The sequence below is a fragment of the Eurypyga helias genome, unplaced genomic scaffold, assembly GCF_000690775.1.
Source record: "Eurypyga helias isolate BGI_N326 unplaced genomic scaffold, ASM69077v1 scaffold30990, whole genome shotgun sequence".
Taxonomy (NCBI): domain Eukaryota; kingdom Metazoa; phylum Chordata; class Aves; order Eurypygiformes; family Eurypygidae; genus Eurypyga; species Eurypyga helias.
Window position 1 is genome coordinate 382 of NW_010226828.1, and position 13,729 is coordinate 14,110.

Sequence of the window (13,729 nt, forward strand, 5' to 3'; positions counted from 1 at the left end):
CCTAAAAATCCCCGTGGCCGTTACCCATCGGCACTTTTCCTGCTATAAACCCTCTCGTGCCAGGCTTGGGAATCTGTCATTCCACGCAGCCCCACTCCCGACAACCTGAGAGCCAGCAAGTGACAGCACCCGAAATGCAGAGGGATGCTGCGAAAATATCCTCAGATATTTCAGAAATGCCCGAGAACGATGGCAACTGGCTTGAGCAAGCGATGCTCAGCCACAGGCATCGGCTGGTGATCCCGAAAATGTCTCCACAGTGGGTGCTGGTCCCTTGGGGATGGGGGAGCAGACGGGGGAGCCCGTTCGGTGCCGTTTACCTGCGATCCATGTCTGAACCGTTTGGGGAGGAATCAGAACGCAAAGCTCCAGGTGGAGGACCTCTTTCCTGGGGGGACACGGAGGTGAAACACTTCCCAAGAGAGCAAGGAGTCCCCCAAAAAAACAGTCATCCCCCCCTCCAACCTGCCACTGGGTCCAGCATCCTCCAGATGGTGGGAGGAGGAGAAAAGCTCCTGGGAAATGCTGATTTTTGGGGTGATTAGAGAAGGAAAAAGGCCCCGCCAGCCCCTGCTAGCAGCAGCTTGAGGACAGAATCAATGAATTATTGCGTTAAAACTTGCTGGCGTCACGATGCGACCTGGTGCCGAGCTGGAATAAACTCATCCAGATTATTACAAATATTTTTGGTCATGGCTGGCTTTGCACCGGCTCAGGTATTTGAGCCCAATTGAATATATTTGCTCTTTCACAGCTGGGATAATGCCACCACAACCTCTGCATCCCCTGCTTCTGGGGGCTCAAAACCTTCCCAAATACAGATATTTTTTTAAAAGGCCCCATCAGCATCCTCTGAAGGGGGAGACCCAGGTGAGTCCTGGCTTCCCAGCCACCTGGAATACAAAATTATCACGGCACCGAGCCCACTGCCTCCCTCAAACCTGCTTTGAATACAGCAAGTCCTCGTTCCCGCTTCGGCAGGATGGATCCAGGCTGTTGGTTTTAGAGCGGGTTAGTGCCACGGGCGCCCGAGCAGACCCTGTTGCGGGGGGTTAGGAAGCGGTAGGGAATGCGAGAGCGGCTCCTGAGGCTCTTTACTTACGGCTGAGGCAATGGGGACCCCCGTTTTGGGGCTGCGATGGCAGGGGCTCCATGGGGATCTTAATGACTGAGGGAGGTGGGAACTGGGGAAAAAAGCAGGGAAATTCGGTGAAGGCAGTGCCTGGGTGGGCTCTGAGACCAGCTGGAGCACCCAAAGGGACACAAGGAGGTGGGTGCACAAGGAGGAGGAGGCTTTGCCTTCCTCTTCCCACATCAACTGTCAGTCCTTCTGCCCGGGGAAGGGTCTGCAGCAGGGGCTTCCAGGCTTTAATGATGCTTTGCCACCGTGCGATGGGTGCCCTACCCTGAGCCAAGGGATTTTGGCTCTTTTCCCTTAGGAGTTAATTCTGGCCACAATTTTCCAGCTTTCAGGACACTTTGAGCATCCCCTGGAGCTTCCAGCCAGCCCCTAAGCATCACTTAAGGCCCCTCAATCAGCCCGTGCTATACATGCAGTGAAACACCTCCATGAATCAAAGATCTTCATCCCAAACCCACCGACCTGGAAGTTTCGGTGGGACCTTTCCCTCCCCAGCCGGTCCGGGATGTCCCTGCCATCCACAGGAGCTCCCCACCCATCCCACACCAACCTCCTCGTCGCTGCTGCTGTCTCCTTTGTTGCCTTTTTTCTTCTTTTTCTTATCATCCTCTTTCTTCTTCTCCTTCTCGGGGATGATGTTGTCAATCCAGGCCAGGTCGTGTTGGGAGAAGACAAAATCCAGCAGCCGCCTCACCAGGATCAGGGCTAAAATCTAGGAGGGGAGAGATGCAAGAGCAGGATCTGCAGCAGCATCTGTCATCCCAAGACCTGGGGACCATCACGGAACCGAGCCACGCTTGCCAAAATTTCCTTAAATCTCAAAAAATCCTTCTAAGCGAGGCTGCAAGAGCAGCCTGGGGGAAGGCCTTACCATGACGGGGAAGATGATGGCGGCCACGGTGGATTTGAGGATCCAGAGGATGGCCAGGCAGACGATCTGCACCAGCGTGAAGAGGTGGATGCGGCGCAGCGGCACGTGCCGGAGGAAGACGTAGTCGGGTTGGTGCTTGGCTGGCATGAGGAAGAGCTTGCAGCGGTCCCAAAACTGCGGAGGGATGAAGGCCGGCGTTAACCCTCGGCTCCATTCCCCAGGCTCAGATCAACCCTCTTTTTGTCTCCATAATGGGGAAAATCTGGGGCTTTTTGATGTTTCTTGGAGGGTTTTGCATATCTGCTGTCCCATGCTGCTGGAAATGTTGGACGCATGCAAATTTGGGGGTCAAAATCCCCCTTTTTGCCCCGGCGTAGGACATGGCCATTGAGGAGGAAGAGTGCGTACCTGGATGCCGTTCAGCGACGCGACGCCCATGTACAGGAAGACGCCGTACAGCACCGGCATGGGGATGTACTGGGAACACAGAAAAACATGGTGCTTATCCCAAGGGATGCGGCAGCTCCTTCCAGGGAAACGGGGACCAACGCTGGGGGCCATGGAGGCAGGGAAATCCAGCTTTTTCTCCCCAGGTCCCCAGATATCTTCAGGGAAGGAGCAGGGATGGGGATGTTTTACCTTCAGGATAGGGGCCAGGAAGACGGAAATCCCCGTCAGCACGAAGACGATGATGCCCGTCACTCTCTGCTCCCTGGAACGGTGAAAGAAGGAGGATGAGGCCGTGCTGGCTGAACCCGCTGCTGCGTCTGGAATACCCCTCCACCCCAAGGAAGAGCATGGCTGAGCCTTCCTCACCTGACGCCCAGGAATTGGGGCTGCTCCCCGGGGGCGCTGGTCTCCGTCTCCATCTTCAAGCTGTCGATGTGGGCGATGGAGATGACGGTGGCCGCCACGTACCAGGGCAGCCCCATGAAGGAGCAGACGGCCATGAGGATGCCCACCCAGAACAGGTCCAGGTGGTAGCCCGCTGCTTTCTGCAACACCAGGAGGGTTGAGGGGGGGGCACACAGCTCATGAGGCTATTCCTATATTCGTCCCAGAACCCAGCAAGGTGGGCTTTCTCCTGGGATGCACCCTGCTACCCCCCAGTGCAACCCCTGAATCATCCCACATGGCCACGGTGCACCCCATATCACCATAGTTCACCCCATATCACCCTGTGTCACTGCAGAGTGCTCTGCATCACCCTGCTGCACCCTGCATCACCCCATGTCATCCTGAAGCACCCCTGAGGCACCCCACTTTGCCATGGTACACCCTGCATTCCCCGCAGTGCACCCTGCATCACCCATCAGTATTGCAGTGCACCCCACATTGTTCTGATGCCACCCCCCACATTGCCATAGTGCACCTGCATTGCCATGGTGCATCCTGCATCCCCCTGAAGCACCCCATGTGCTCCTGAAGCACCCTGCATCACCCCACAATATCCTGAAGCACCCCACATCACCCCATATTTCCCTGCATCACTCCACATGCTCCTGAAGCACCCTGTATCACCTGAAGCACCCCACATTGCCATGCTCCACCCTGCATCACCCCACATCACCCTGCATCACCCCCCATCACCCTGATGTACTCCACATCGCCACACTGCACCCTTCACCACCTCACATCATCCTGAAGCACCCCACTCTGTATACCCCTGCTGCACCCTGCACTGCTGCAGCCCACCCCACATCACCCCCTTGCACCCCACTATCTATCAGGGGAATTTAACCCCCTGGAGGGTTTGCACCCCAAAAATCCAGCTTGCAAAGGAAAGGATGAGCCCCTGCTTTGCAGAGCGTGCCGAACCAGGGTGAACCCTCCCACGCCTTGCAGGAGCACCTGATCCCCCACCCCAAAAGTGGGTGCTCGCAGGGATGCGGGCAGTACCCAGCGGGATGCTGTGCCCCCGAGCATGGGATGCATCCCGGCTCACCCGCAGCTTGTGCTCCTTCCTGTTGACAATGACGGCTGTGATCTGCTGGTCCATGAAGATGAGGATGGTGACGAGGAGAGCGGGCAGGGCACTTGCCAGGTAAACCCACCACGGGTTCTTCCCAAAGGGAAACACGAACCACCCTCGGTCCACGCGTGTGGGCTGGGGGTGGGAAGAGAGAGGGCTTGGACACAGCGGCTGAGCCCGGGCATGGGTCAGGAAGAGGAAAAAACCCAAGTGCTGACATTTTTGGAAGCCCCACATCACCTCCCAACCCCATTGCCTCATCCTATCCCTTATCCATCCCTGAATCTCACCACCACACATCAGGACACAAACCACCCCCTGCACCCACATCCCTCCATCTCAAATTTTTCCCGGATGCTCACTGGGACTCCCCACATCACCAACAGCGATACCCTGGATGGGGGAAGAGAAATTTTCAGCAACGCTTCCGGAAAGGGAATTTATTGCTTTTTTATTACCTTAAAATCAGTAGGCACTTGGAGCTTTGGGGTGTTGAGTCCGAAAAGCACATCCAGCCCCACAAACATTAGTATGGACATAAAGATAGAGAAATCGCTAATAAGTTTACGCAGCTGCCGGGAGGGAGAGAAAGAGAAAAGGGGGGGAAAACCAACAAAACAAAAAAGAAGGAAAAAAAGGCACAGAATTAGAATATTCCCCCAGAAAAGACTAAAGTAGCTTTTAAGGTGCCCAGAGACCGCAGGAGCTGCAATTTTCCCCCAAAACTGGTGAGGAGCTGGAAAGAGAGCACGAGCAGAGAGGTGAGGGGTTCCCCCCCAGTGCGGCCGAACCTTGATGATACTGGGGATATGGAGCTTAGGGGTGTCCAGTCCGAAACAGGCATCCACTCCGCAGAAGAGGAGGATGGAGAAGACATTGGAAAAATCGGCAATGAAAGCCCTGACCTGGAGGCAAGACAGGGAAATGGGGGTGGAAAGGGCAATTAATGGGATGGAAAGGGCAGTTAATGGGATGGAGAGGTTTGCTCCGGCGTCGGCATCCTTCCCTGGGGCTTTCCAACGCCTCTCACCTGCCGGTAACATGGGTATAACCCACAAAATGAGGATTTTCTCCCCCCTTGCATCGCAATGGGATGGGTTATTCAGCATGCAAGAGCCAAATCAGCAGTTAAAAGCTCAGGGAATATTCTCCTAATTGCTACCAACGTCTCCTAGAAATATGGATTTATTTTCTTGGAGCTCTTTGCATCCAGCAAAGAAACCGGCACTTCCCGTTTCTCCCACCTTTTGGAAAAGAGGAGAGTAAACCCCGGCGCTTTCCTTACCTTGGTGGGGAAATAGCGGCTGAATTTGAATTTTTTCAGGGTCAGGGTCATGGAGTAGGTCCCGAAGAAGAGGATGAAGGACATAAGGGCCAGGTCGGGCACGAATTTACAGGATTTCCCCACTAAGCTGCCGCCGTATTTGAGACACTCCTTCTTACTCAGCTGAGTCCAGTCCAGAGCTGTTACGTTAATAGCATTGTACTGGGGAGAACCCCCCCCCAAAAAAAGAAAAATTAGCATTTAAAGTAATTACAGTATGCAAGGAAAAGTGTATTTACCAGCCAAAAAAGCAAAATTAGGATTTTAAGCAATTGCAGCATGCAAAGAAAGAGGGATTTCCCAGCAAAAAGGCAAAATTAGAATTTTAAGCAATTACAGCGTGCAAGGAAAGGGCTATTTCCCAGGGTCGCTGCCCCCGGGAGCCCCACAGCCACAGGAAAACCCCAGAGCTGCTATTAATTTGGGCAAAAAAGGGGGGATATGGAGCTGCCAACCTCAACCGGGAACCCAAATTAATGCAACCCCTCCCGTTTCCCTCCCTCCGAGCTGGCACGTGTTGTTCCCCGGATGCAAAAGTCCCTGGGATTTGCCCTCCCTTGTCCCAAATTTCCCATGGGGATGAGCAAACCCGCTTACCAGAGAAACGTTAGTGGTGTTTGGTGCCACTGGAGCTGAAGCATTGAACAAGGTCGCATTGGCTGCAGGAAAGGAGTTTGTTATTGAGGTTTATGGCTAATACCGAGGTTTTTGGTGTGGTGTTTGGTGCCACTGGAGCTGAAGCATTGAACAAGGTCGCATTGGCTGCAGGAAAGGAGTTTGCTATTGAGGTTTATGGCTATCCCGAGGGCAGACCAGGATTTGGGGAGAAAACTCCCCGTTTCTAACCCCGCAACAACTTCTCCCTGATTAATCCCACGCGCTGGCGGAGAACACGGCTGCTCCTTCGGCGCCTTCTCCCCCCGGGGCTGGTGAGTGCTGGGGGGACGAGGTATTTTTAGGAGCTTCCCAGCTTCCAGAATTTTTAGGAGCTTCCCAGGGAAGCCGCTGGCAATGGGGTCAAGCACCCTCATGGAGATAAAGATGGAAAAAGTAGCCTGTTATTTTTGGAGAGGTGACACCCAATCATGCCCAATTTGCTTTTCTTATTCGGTGTTTTTTGGGGTTTTTTAAAAAATATTTTAGGGGTGTTGTGGTGTCTCACTGCAAAAAACTCCATCCAACCCCCAGCACCTTCTCCTCCAGTGCAAAAAGCAGGTCCGCTCGGCTCTTCGGGTGACGCAGCTCCACGGCTTCAGGAGCACCCACATTCTTTATGGGTGCCCCTAAGCGGGGTTCGGGACCGCTCTGACCCCCCTCTTCCCTCTGGTCCATCCTCTTCGTGCGTCAAGTGGGAATTTCGGCTGCCCCGACCTGCCGGCTCCATCCCCAGCACCGAGGATTAATGAAGGAGAAGCGATTGCTGGGTTAGAAGCAGAGACCCTGGGGCTGCTGAAACCAGGCTCCGGGAAACGGTGCTGGCAAACCCAGCATTAAAAACAATATTATTATTATTGTTATTACTATTTTTTTTCCTCCATAACCTTTTAATTTTCCAGAAACCTGCTTTATTTGTGATTTCTACAATTTAAAGGGTAGTATACCACTGGTGGTATTTTAAGAGAGGACCCCTGAGGGCTCTACATAAACCCTTTTAGCAGAGCAGAGAGAAAAGTAAAATACATGGGGAAAAAAAAATAACAACTAAACCTCCACAGGGGAAGAGTATCAAATATTAAAATAGTTTTAATATTCAGAAGGCGATACTCACTTGAGATTGAAATCAGCCCGAATTGATGTGTGCAGCAGAGACAAATATGGTACAAATCAGTTATAATAATCAAAAATCAGAACTAATTAAAAAATATTTTAAAAAAAGGCTGTAGGGGGAATAAACATAATTTTTCAGTATCTAAAGGAATGGAAAAGCCGACACAGACACCTCTGCCTTAGGTGCCTGGGGCAGCAAGGGCGAGGAATGGGGCTGGGTTGCCAAGAGGCTTAAGGTTTTTGGGGTTCAAATGCCTCTTGGCCACCTGGGGTTTGCTTGGGATGGGGGCTTGGAAAAGGAGGAGACTTCCCTGGAGGGTAAAGGCTTCGCCTTCCCACTGTGTTAAGCCACGGCGGCGGGTGCTGCCGGGCAGAGGCCGGCACACGCAGGTGGATGGAGGTGGTCATGGTCCCGTTTGGGGTATTTCAGTCCCCTGGGGATGGCGTCGGGCATCAGGCTTCGCTTTCCTGCAGGTCGAATGTGGGAGGGTTTCGGTTCAGAAAGGACTACGTTGTCTGTGGGTGCTCCCCACTGACTGCTGGGCTTTCAACACCCAACAGGATCGGGTCATTCAGCGGTGGTTGATAAACAGAAATGGAGAGAAAATACAAAATCAAACCCAATAAATGTTATTTCCATCACGGCAGGTAACAGCTCTTCTTCCAATGACAAATGGATTTGGAATGTGCTGCGTGGCAGGTCCTGGATGCTTTTATGTGTGGGGAGAGCTTCACAATCACACCTCTTTGTTTCCTCTGTCTGCAGTTGATCCTCTCCAAAACTGTTAGCATTTTGACTTTTAAACGAAATTCACCTCATCTGAGAGAAGGTGGTTGCTGCCATCAGCCCAAAGCGAAGATCTCCGCTCCCTTCCAGGTGGCAGCGGGAGCACCTGAGCTGCATAATTCGTGTCATACGTCTGTCCAAGAGGAAAACCAGGGAAGCCTTCAAAAGAGGCCCGATGGCATCTTCTTTTTGAAAAGGAGTAAGAAAGAGGAGAAAAAACAGTCCGAGGAGGTTTCCACATCCAGCTGGGACATCCTGGGGTGTCCCAGACACAGGAGAGGACAAACCCCCCACAGCGTATTTTCCAGAGAACAAGTGTCCATCAGCAGCAGGCTGGAATTAATGACCTAAAATGTCTTTTGTTTTCCCATATTTCCTTTTTATCCATCCAGGTCTGGCTGCTCCAGGATGAGGCCCCGTCTCTTCGTCTCCGTTCACCATGTCCCAGCAAACACCGACGTGTTCATCCATGGGGAACAAGGCTTCCATCTTGCCCAAAAGCACCCTCAGAGGAGGAAAACGAGGTCTCTCCATCCCATGCTGACTGGGTAGCTGCCTCCTTCCATGTCCTCGGCCAACAATCCGGTGGGATTTATGCGTGGTGGGACCCCCCAACCCCTCCCCATCTGGTGCCGAAGAAGATGTGTACTCACCTGGGTCGGGAGCGATGCACTCGCACTTGTACATGGTCACGTAGTCCGGCTTGAAGTCCGAATTGATGGGATAGTACTTAAAAGCTCCGATCATCTTCTTGATGGCATCATAGATGAAGATGAAGCTGATGAGGGTGGAGAAGCCTTCCTCCGTAAAGCGGGTGATGTACTTTATAATGAAGCTGGCATCGGTGGCCACCAGGATAAGGCACTGTAGGGCAGAGTGCAAGCCGATCCAGAGGCGGAACTCCATGTAGTCAATGCCGTTGCCTCTGAAAGTGGCGACAAGGCGAGAGCGGCCCCGTGAGAGCCCGCTGTGGGCTGAAGGACAGCTCCCACCCCAGTATGGATGGGTCCCGGACCCCTCCAGCATCGCCCAAGCACCTACTTGCTGAAGTCGAAGAGCAGCTTCTCGAAGATGAGGATGGGGCCAGTGCTGCTGAGGATGATGAGCGGCTGCCCAGCGAAGAGGCAAAACATGGACCCTGCCATTGCCGTGCCGAGGAAGCTCTCCATGACGCCCTGGGGACGTAGCAAACCCAGAATTATGGTAATGCTGTGCCACGTTACAACCCCACGGACACCCCAGATGGAGATGGAAATTAAGGACCAATGGTTGGACCTATATAGAATGGCTGGGACCATGTCTCCTTGCTCCTGGCATTGCCATTGAGATGGGTTTTCCCATCCTCTGGGTATTTCAGGGTTGCCAGTCCCGCTTGGCAATGTATTTCCATCCCCAGCATGAAAGCTTGGCATGGCACAAGGAGGGTAAAGCCCGTCCTATCCCGTCCCATCCCATCCCGTCCCATCCCATCCCTGCTTGCTGTTCCCAAGCCAAAGTAACCCCCCACCCCTCCTTGCACTCAACCTGGTAGTTGTCCGTAGCGTCCCCGAGCAAGCCCCCGAACGTGATGGCGTTGGTGATGCAGCCCAGGTAGATGAACAAGATGGCAGAGATGGACTGGATATGAAAGCCTTCGTAGAAGTCGCTCGGGAACCAGGGCAGCTTCCTCTTGATATCCAAATAGAGGCCACCGCAAAACCTGGGGAGACACCACCAAGGACCAGATGCACGTGCCTTCCACCAAAACAGATTCGGCGCCATGCAAAAGCCTGTGCCCAAAAAGGATTTCACCCCCCCGTGCCCCAGGAGACCTCGGGGTGATCGAGCAGGAGATGCTGGGGGTGCTGCTCACCTGCCAGTCCAGGCGAGCTCTTCCCCGATTTCGTGCACTTCGGGCATCTCTCCATCGTCACTGCCTCCTCCACCGCCCCCAGCGCCTGCTCCGCCGGCTGTGCCGTTCATCTGCCCCACCTCGTTCAGCGAGAAAACCGATTTCCTGTGGGAGAGACCCATCGGTATCAGCCACGGCACCACGCCAGGCCTGGTGCAGGGTCCATGACCAAGGCCACGGAGCAGCTTTCCGCCTGCACTAAAGTTTGGATTTTGGGTGAATTTGGAAAGATCAAGAGCTGGATTTGCTCAACCCAGGGGGGTGATGCAGGTTTTGTAGAGTGGAAGCAACTCTGAGTTTATCTGGTGGCAAAAACTGCTGAAAAACAGCATTTCTGGAACATTTGCAGAGGTTATTTCTAGGGATGAAGTCCAGCAAAGCTGCTCTCCTCCAGCATCTCCGGAACAGGAGAGATGGGGATGGCCACAGGGCTGGGACCCACCCCACGTCTCCCACCCACCTCTTCTCAGCCGAGGGCACTTTTTTGGGTGGCTCAATCCTAATGTTGGGGTCCCACTCGCCAGGTGGCAGGACAATGACTTCATCCAGAAACTCATCTATGCCTGCGATCAGGTCTTCTCTGTCCCGGGCTTTGTAGGCAACGTCGCTGAAGAGCTGGGGGTCAAGAGAGGAGAGGTGTCAGCCTGGGAAAGGCATCCGGCACGCACATGTCCCACGTCGTTATGGGATTTTAAAGCTTAAGGTTTGGGCAATAAGATGAAAATTGCTTTTTCTTCTTGGCTCTGAGCAAGGGGGTTCCCAGCAAGGGCCGGGCGTCGCATCTACTCACATCATCCACCATGAGAGTTGCGATGGCTCTGCCGATCTCATTGTAGGATTTGGCTTTTCCCGCAGGACCAAGGAGAATAAAGAGGAACCTGGGAAGGGAAAGGCGCTGCGTTGGCAACCTTGGACCACCAGCATCCATGTTTTGAGACCACTCGCTGCTTTGGACCCGAAGGAATTGCACTTACCTGGTGGGGACGGGCACCTCTGTCACCCCTCCAAGCATCGTCGCTTGGAGGAGCCGCACGAAAGCCACAAAAGGCTTCTCCAGGAACTCCACTTCTCCCACCAGCACATTGGAGGCCTCCGCATCCTTGGGGATCTTCTTGATGAACTTGTTCTTCAGCTGTTGGAAAGATGAGGGTGGGGAAGGGAGCGGCTGCCTAAATTTGGCTTTCTGCCCTCTTTTCTACATCCCGAATACAAAAGCTGAAGCCACAGGCTCAAAGCTCTTGATCTGTGATGGTCCCAGGGCTTCCAGGGATGGGGAATCAAGAGCCGTATCCAAAAATAAACCATCAAGAATTCATAAAGATGAATTTCTTTGTTACTCAAAACCATCACTAAGCCCGAGATTAACTTGAAACCACACGCTTGGGGCTCCCTAATACAACGTGCGGCTGGGTGGTTTGCAAAAGGTGCTTTGTGGCGCTGGGGCCTACGCAAGGAAAACCCCATGCAATCCTCTTGCAGAAAATCTGAGCCAAAATATACGGATCCTGGAGCAAGCCAGCATGCATTTTTGCAAGTCTATTTGCAACCCTGCAGCCCCAGGCTCCCCCAAGACCCTAAATAATGCATAAAGCCCTCGGCACTGTGCACTGGGGGTGTTTTTGTAGATCATTTTACCCCAGTCTCATACTTGGAGCAGGAACAAATAATGGAAGTAGGAAACCTCATTCATGGATTTATTCCCTGGGTCTCTTCTCCCCTGCAGCTCTTTCATTATTCGTCTAAAAGGGTTCAATACCAACCCAGGCAGGGTGTTATTATAATCTATATGCCAGCATGAGGGGAGGCATGTGAGCCGGGCAGCAAGCTCTCCCCTTTCTAATCTTTTAAACCCAAATGGAAAAAAAAAATAATAATAAAGCAACTCCTCCAATGCAGCTTGGCATAAGCAAGGGCAGGAGTTAACAGTGACCACTAAGCTTCATGCAACACTTAAAAAGTCCCTTTGTAGTGGGCCTAATAGGGCGATTAAACCTAAATGCTTTGCATATTTGGGGATTAACCCTCCGCACCCCACTGCTGAAGGCTGATATTTGGGGTTCCTTAGTGAGCGGTTGGCTTGCTTTATCACAGCTCTAATTTTGGAAGGTGCCCTGGAAACCTTCTGACTCCCTGATGCTGTGGCATCCCCAGCCAGGGCTCCCAGCAACACATGAATTTCCATCCTTCGCTTCCCTCTAAATGGCGTCACCTCAGGTAAGCCCAGCAAGGACAATCCTGGGGAAAATGATCAGAGGGCTGGAACCCCTCTGGGGACAGGCTGGGGGAGTTGAGGTATTCAGTCCGGAGAAGGGGAGGCTCCGGGGAGACCTTAGAGTCCCTTCCAGTGCCTGGGGGGGCTACAAGAAAGCTGGGAGGGACTTTTTCCAAGGTCAGGGAGAGACAGGACAAGGGTTGACGGGTTTAAATGGAAAGAGGGAGATTGAGATGAAGAAATTCTTCCCGAAGAGGGTGGGGAGACACTGGGACAGGTTGCCCAGAGAAGCTGTGGATGCCCCATCCCTGGAAGTGTCCAAGGCCAGGCTGGAGGAGGCTTGGAGCAACCTGGTCTAGAGGAAGGTGTCCCTGCCCATGGCAGGGGGTGGGACTGGAGGAGGGTTAAGGCCCCTCCCACCCCAAACCATTCTATGATTCTGTGATTCTATGAAAAGCAACTGTCATCCCGTGCAGTCCCCTACAAACCCACGTCGCATTTAATTTTCCCTTCAGTTTATACTGCAATCACACAGAAATGAAAAGAAAGCAAAGCCCATATAATGCATCAACAGTTCCCAGCTAAATAGCCTTTGATGTCAGGATGGGACATCTAGCAAAATAACGACACGAAACCCTGCTGACCCGTCGCATCGCTGAGCAGAGACCTGCCCATGAGCTGCCCGAGCAGCCTAACCTCTTCCCAGCTGTCCCAAAGCAAACCAGAGAGAAAAAGCCCTTAATGGACTCTCGGCTGGGCTTTGCATTAAAGAAACCCACGTCCATGCTGGTGCAAATGGAGGGAAAAATGGAACCTGCCTCTACTTGCAGACCATTATCCCAAGAGCTGTATTTCTGTTTGCAGACCCTTTACAGACTGTTATCCCGAGAGCTGTATTTCTGTTTGCAGACCCAAGTGCTTGGATGGGATTTACCCCCTGCAACCTGCCCTTACCCGGCCACGCAAAGGCTCTTTTAGGATCCCTGCTCATTAGGATTTATGAGCCATATCCAGAAATAAACCATCAAGAATTCATAAAGATTTAGGATTCCAGCTCATTTCCTTTCCCCACTGAAGATCTTAAGGAATTTTTCCTCCACCCTAAGGATCTCAAGCTACAACAGCATCCTTGCATGTCCCTAATTCCATGTTCAACTTGCAGGCACAGGTATTCTTTCTGGGACAGCTTCCCCATGAGTTAGCAGGGATCAATACGTGTATTAATCTCCCTAATTAGGAATTTGTGTGGTTATCGACCGAGCGAAGCTGCACAAGGCTCACATGGACCTTAACAACCACAGAGCCCCTGCCCCAGCGTGGGTTGTGTCGGAGATGCTCCTCACAGCATTGCATTGTGTCGGGGGGGTGATTACCTGGTCGGTGCTCGGCGTGTCCGAGATGTCGTTCATGCTCCGACTCTGCGCGTGACCTGACGGAGATAAGGCAGAGAAGGTGAGAAAAGCACCCAGTGATGCACAGCTGAATTTCAGCCCCACATGCAAGGAGAAAACATGCCAGGGGGACTTCAGTGCAAAGAAAAAAACCCGTTATTTATTACATCTGGGCTTGCAAACCAGGTGCAGCAAGACGAAAACCCAAGAATATGAAGTTTTGTGACATCAGTCACCGCGTGGTTACACAAACCACAGCTCATTTATTGTAATTGCAGTCGCCCACTCCCATATTGCAGCTTGATCCTTTTTCTGCTTCTTTTAGGACTGCTTCTGCCTCCCCGCCGCCCTCCCTGGCTTACGCAGGCGGCCG

At 52.7% G+C, this 13,729-nt stretch overlaps 1 protein-coding gene across 1 annotated transcript in view; it reads right to left on the minus strand.

Moving 5' to 3' along the window:
- Positions 1 to 353: 353 nt before the first annotated feature.
- SLC4A5 (solute carrier family 4 (sodium bicarbonate cotransporter), member 5) overlaps positions 354 to 13,729 on the minus strand; it is a gene marked incomplete at its 5' end in the record, with an annotated part of 15,544 nt that continues 2,168 nt past the window's right edge. Inside the window, 20 exons of the mRNA XM_010154719.1 lie at positions 354 to 388; positions 1,103 to 1,184; positions 1,692 to 1,853; positions 2,013 to 2,186; positions 2,421 to 2,489; positions 2,652 to 2,724; positions 2,829 to 3,007; positions 3,958 to 4,119; positions 4,776 to 4,889; positions 5,270 to 5,470; positions 5,906 to 5,967; positions 8,516 to 8,787; positions 8,904 to 9,037; positions 9,387 to 9,561; positions 9,715 to 9,858; positions 10,214 to 10,368; positions 10,544 to 10,631; positions 10,728 to 10,885; positions 13,339 to 13,394; positions 13,719 to 13,729. The exon at positions 13,719 to 13,729 is cut by the window's right edge and continues 82 nt beyond it. Of these exons, the coding sequence (XP_010153021.1) occupies positions 354 to 388; positions 1,103 to 1,184; positions 1,692 to 1,853; positions 2,013 to 2,186; positions 2,421 to 2,489; positions 2,652 to 2,724; positions 2,829 to 3,007; positions 3,958 to 4,119; positions 4,776 to 4,889; positions 5,270 to 5,470; positions 5,906 to 5,967; positions 8,516 to 8,787; positions 8,904 to 9,037; positions 9,387 to 9,561; positions 9,715 to 9,858; positions 10,214 to 10,368; positions 10,544 to 10,631; positions 10,728 to 10,885; positions 13,339 to 13,394; positions 13,719 to 13,729 (2,506 nt within the window). The remainder of the gene's footprint in view (positions 389 to 1,102; positions 1,185 to 1,691; positions 1,854 to 2,012; positions 2,187 to 2,420; positions 2,490 to 2,651; positions 2,725 to 2,828; positions 3,008 to 3,957; positions 4,120 to 4,775; positions 4,890 to 5,269; positions 5,471 to 5,905; positions 5,968 to 8,515; positions 8,788 to 8,903; positions 9,038 to 9,386; positions 9,562 to 9,714; positions 9,859 to 10,213; positions 10,369 to 10,543; positions 10,632 to 10,727; positions 10,886 to 13,338; positions 13,395 to 13,718) is intronic.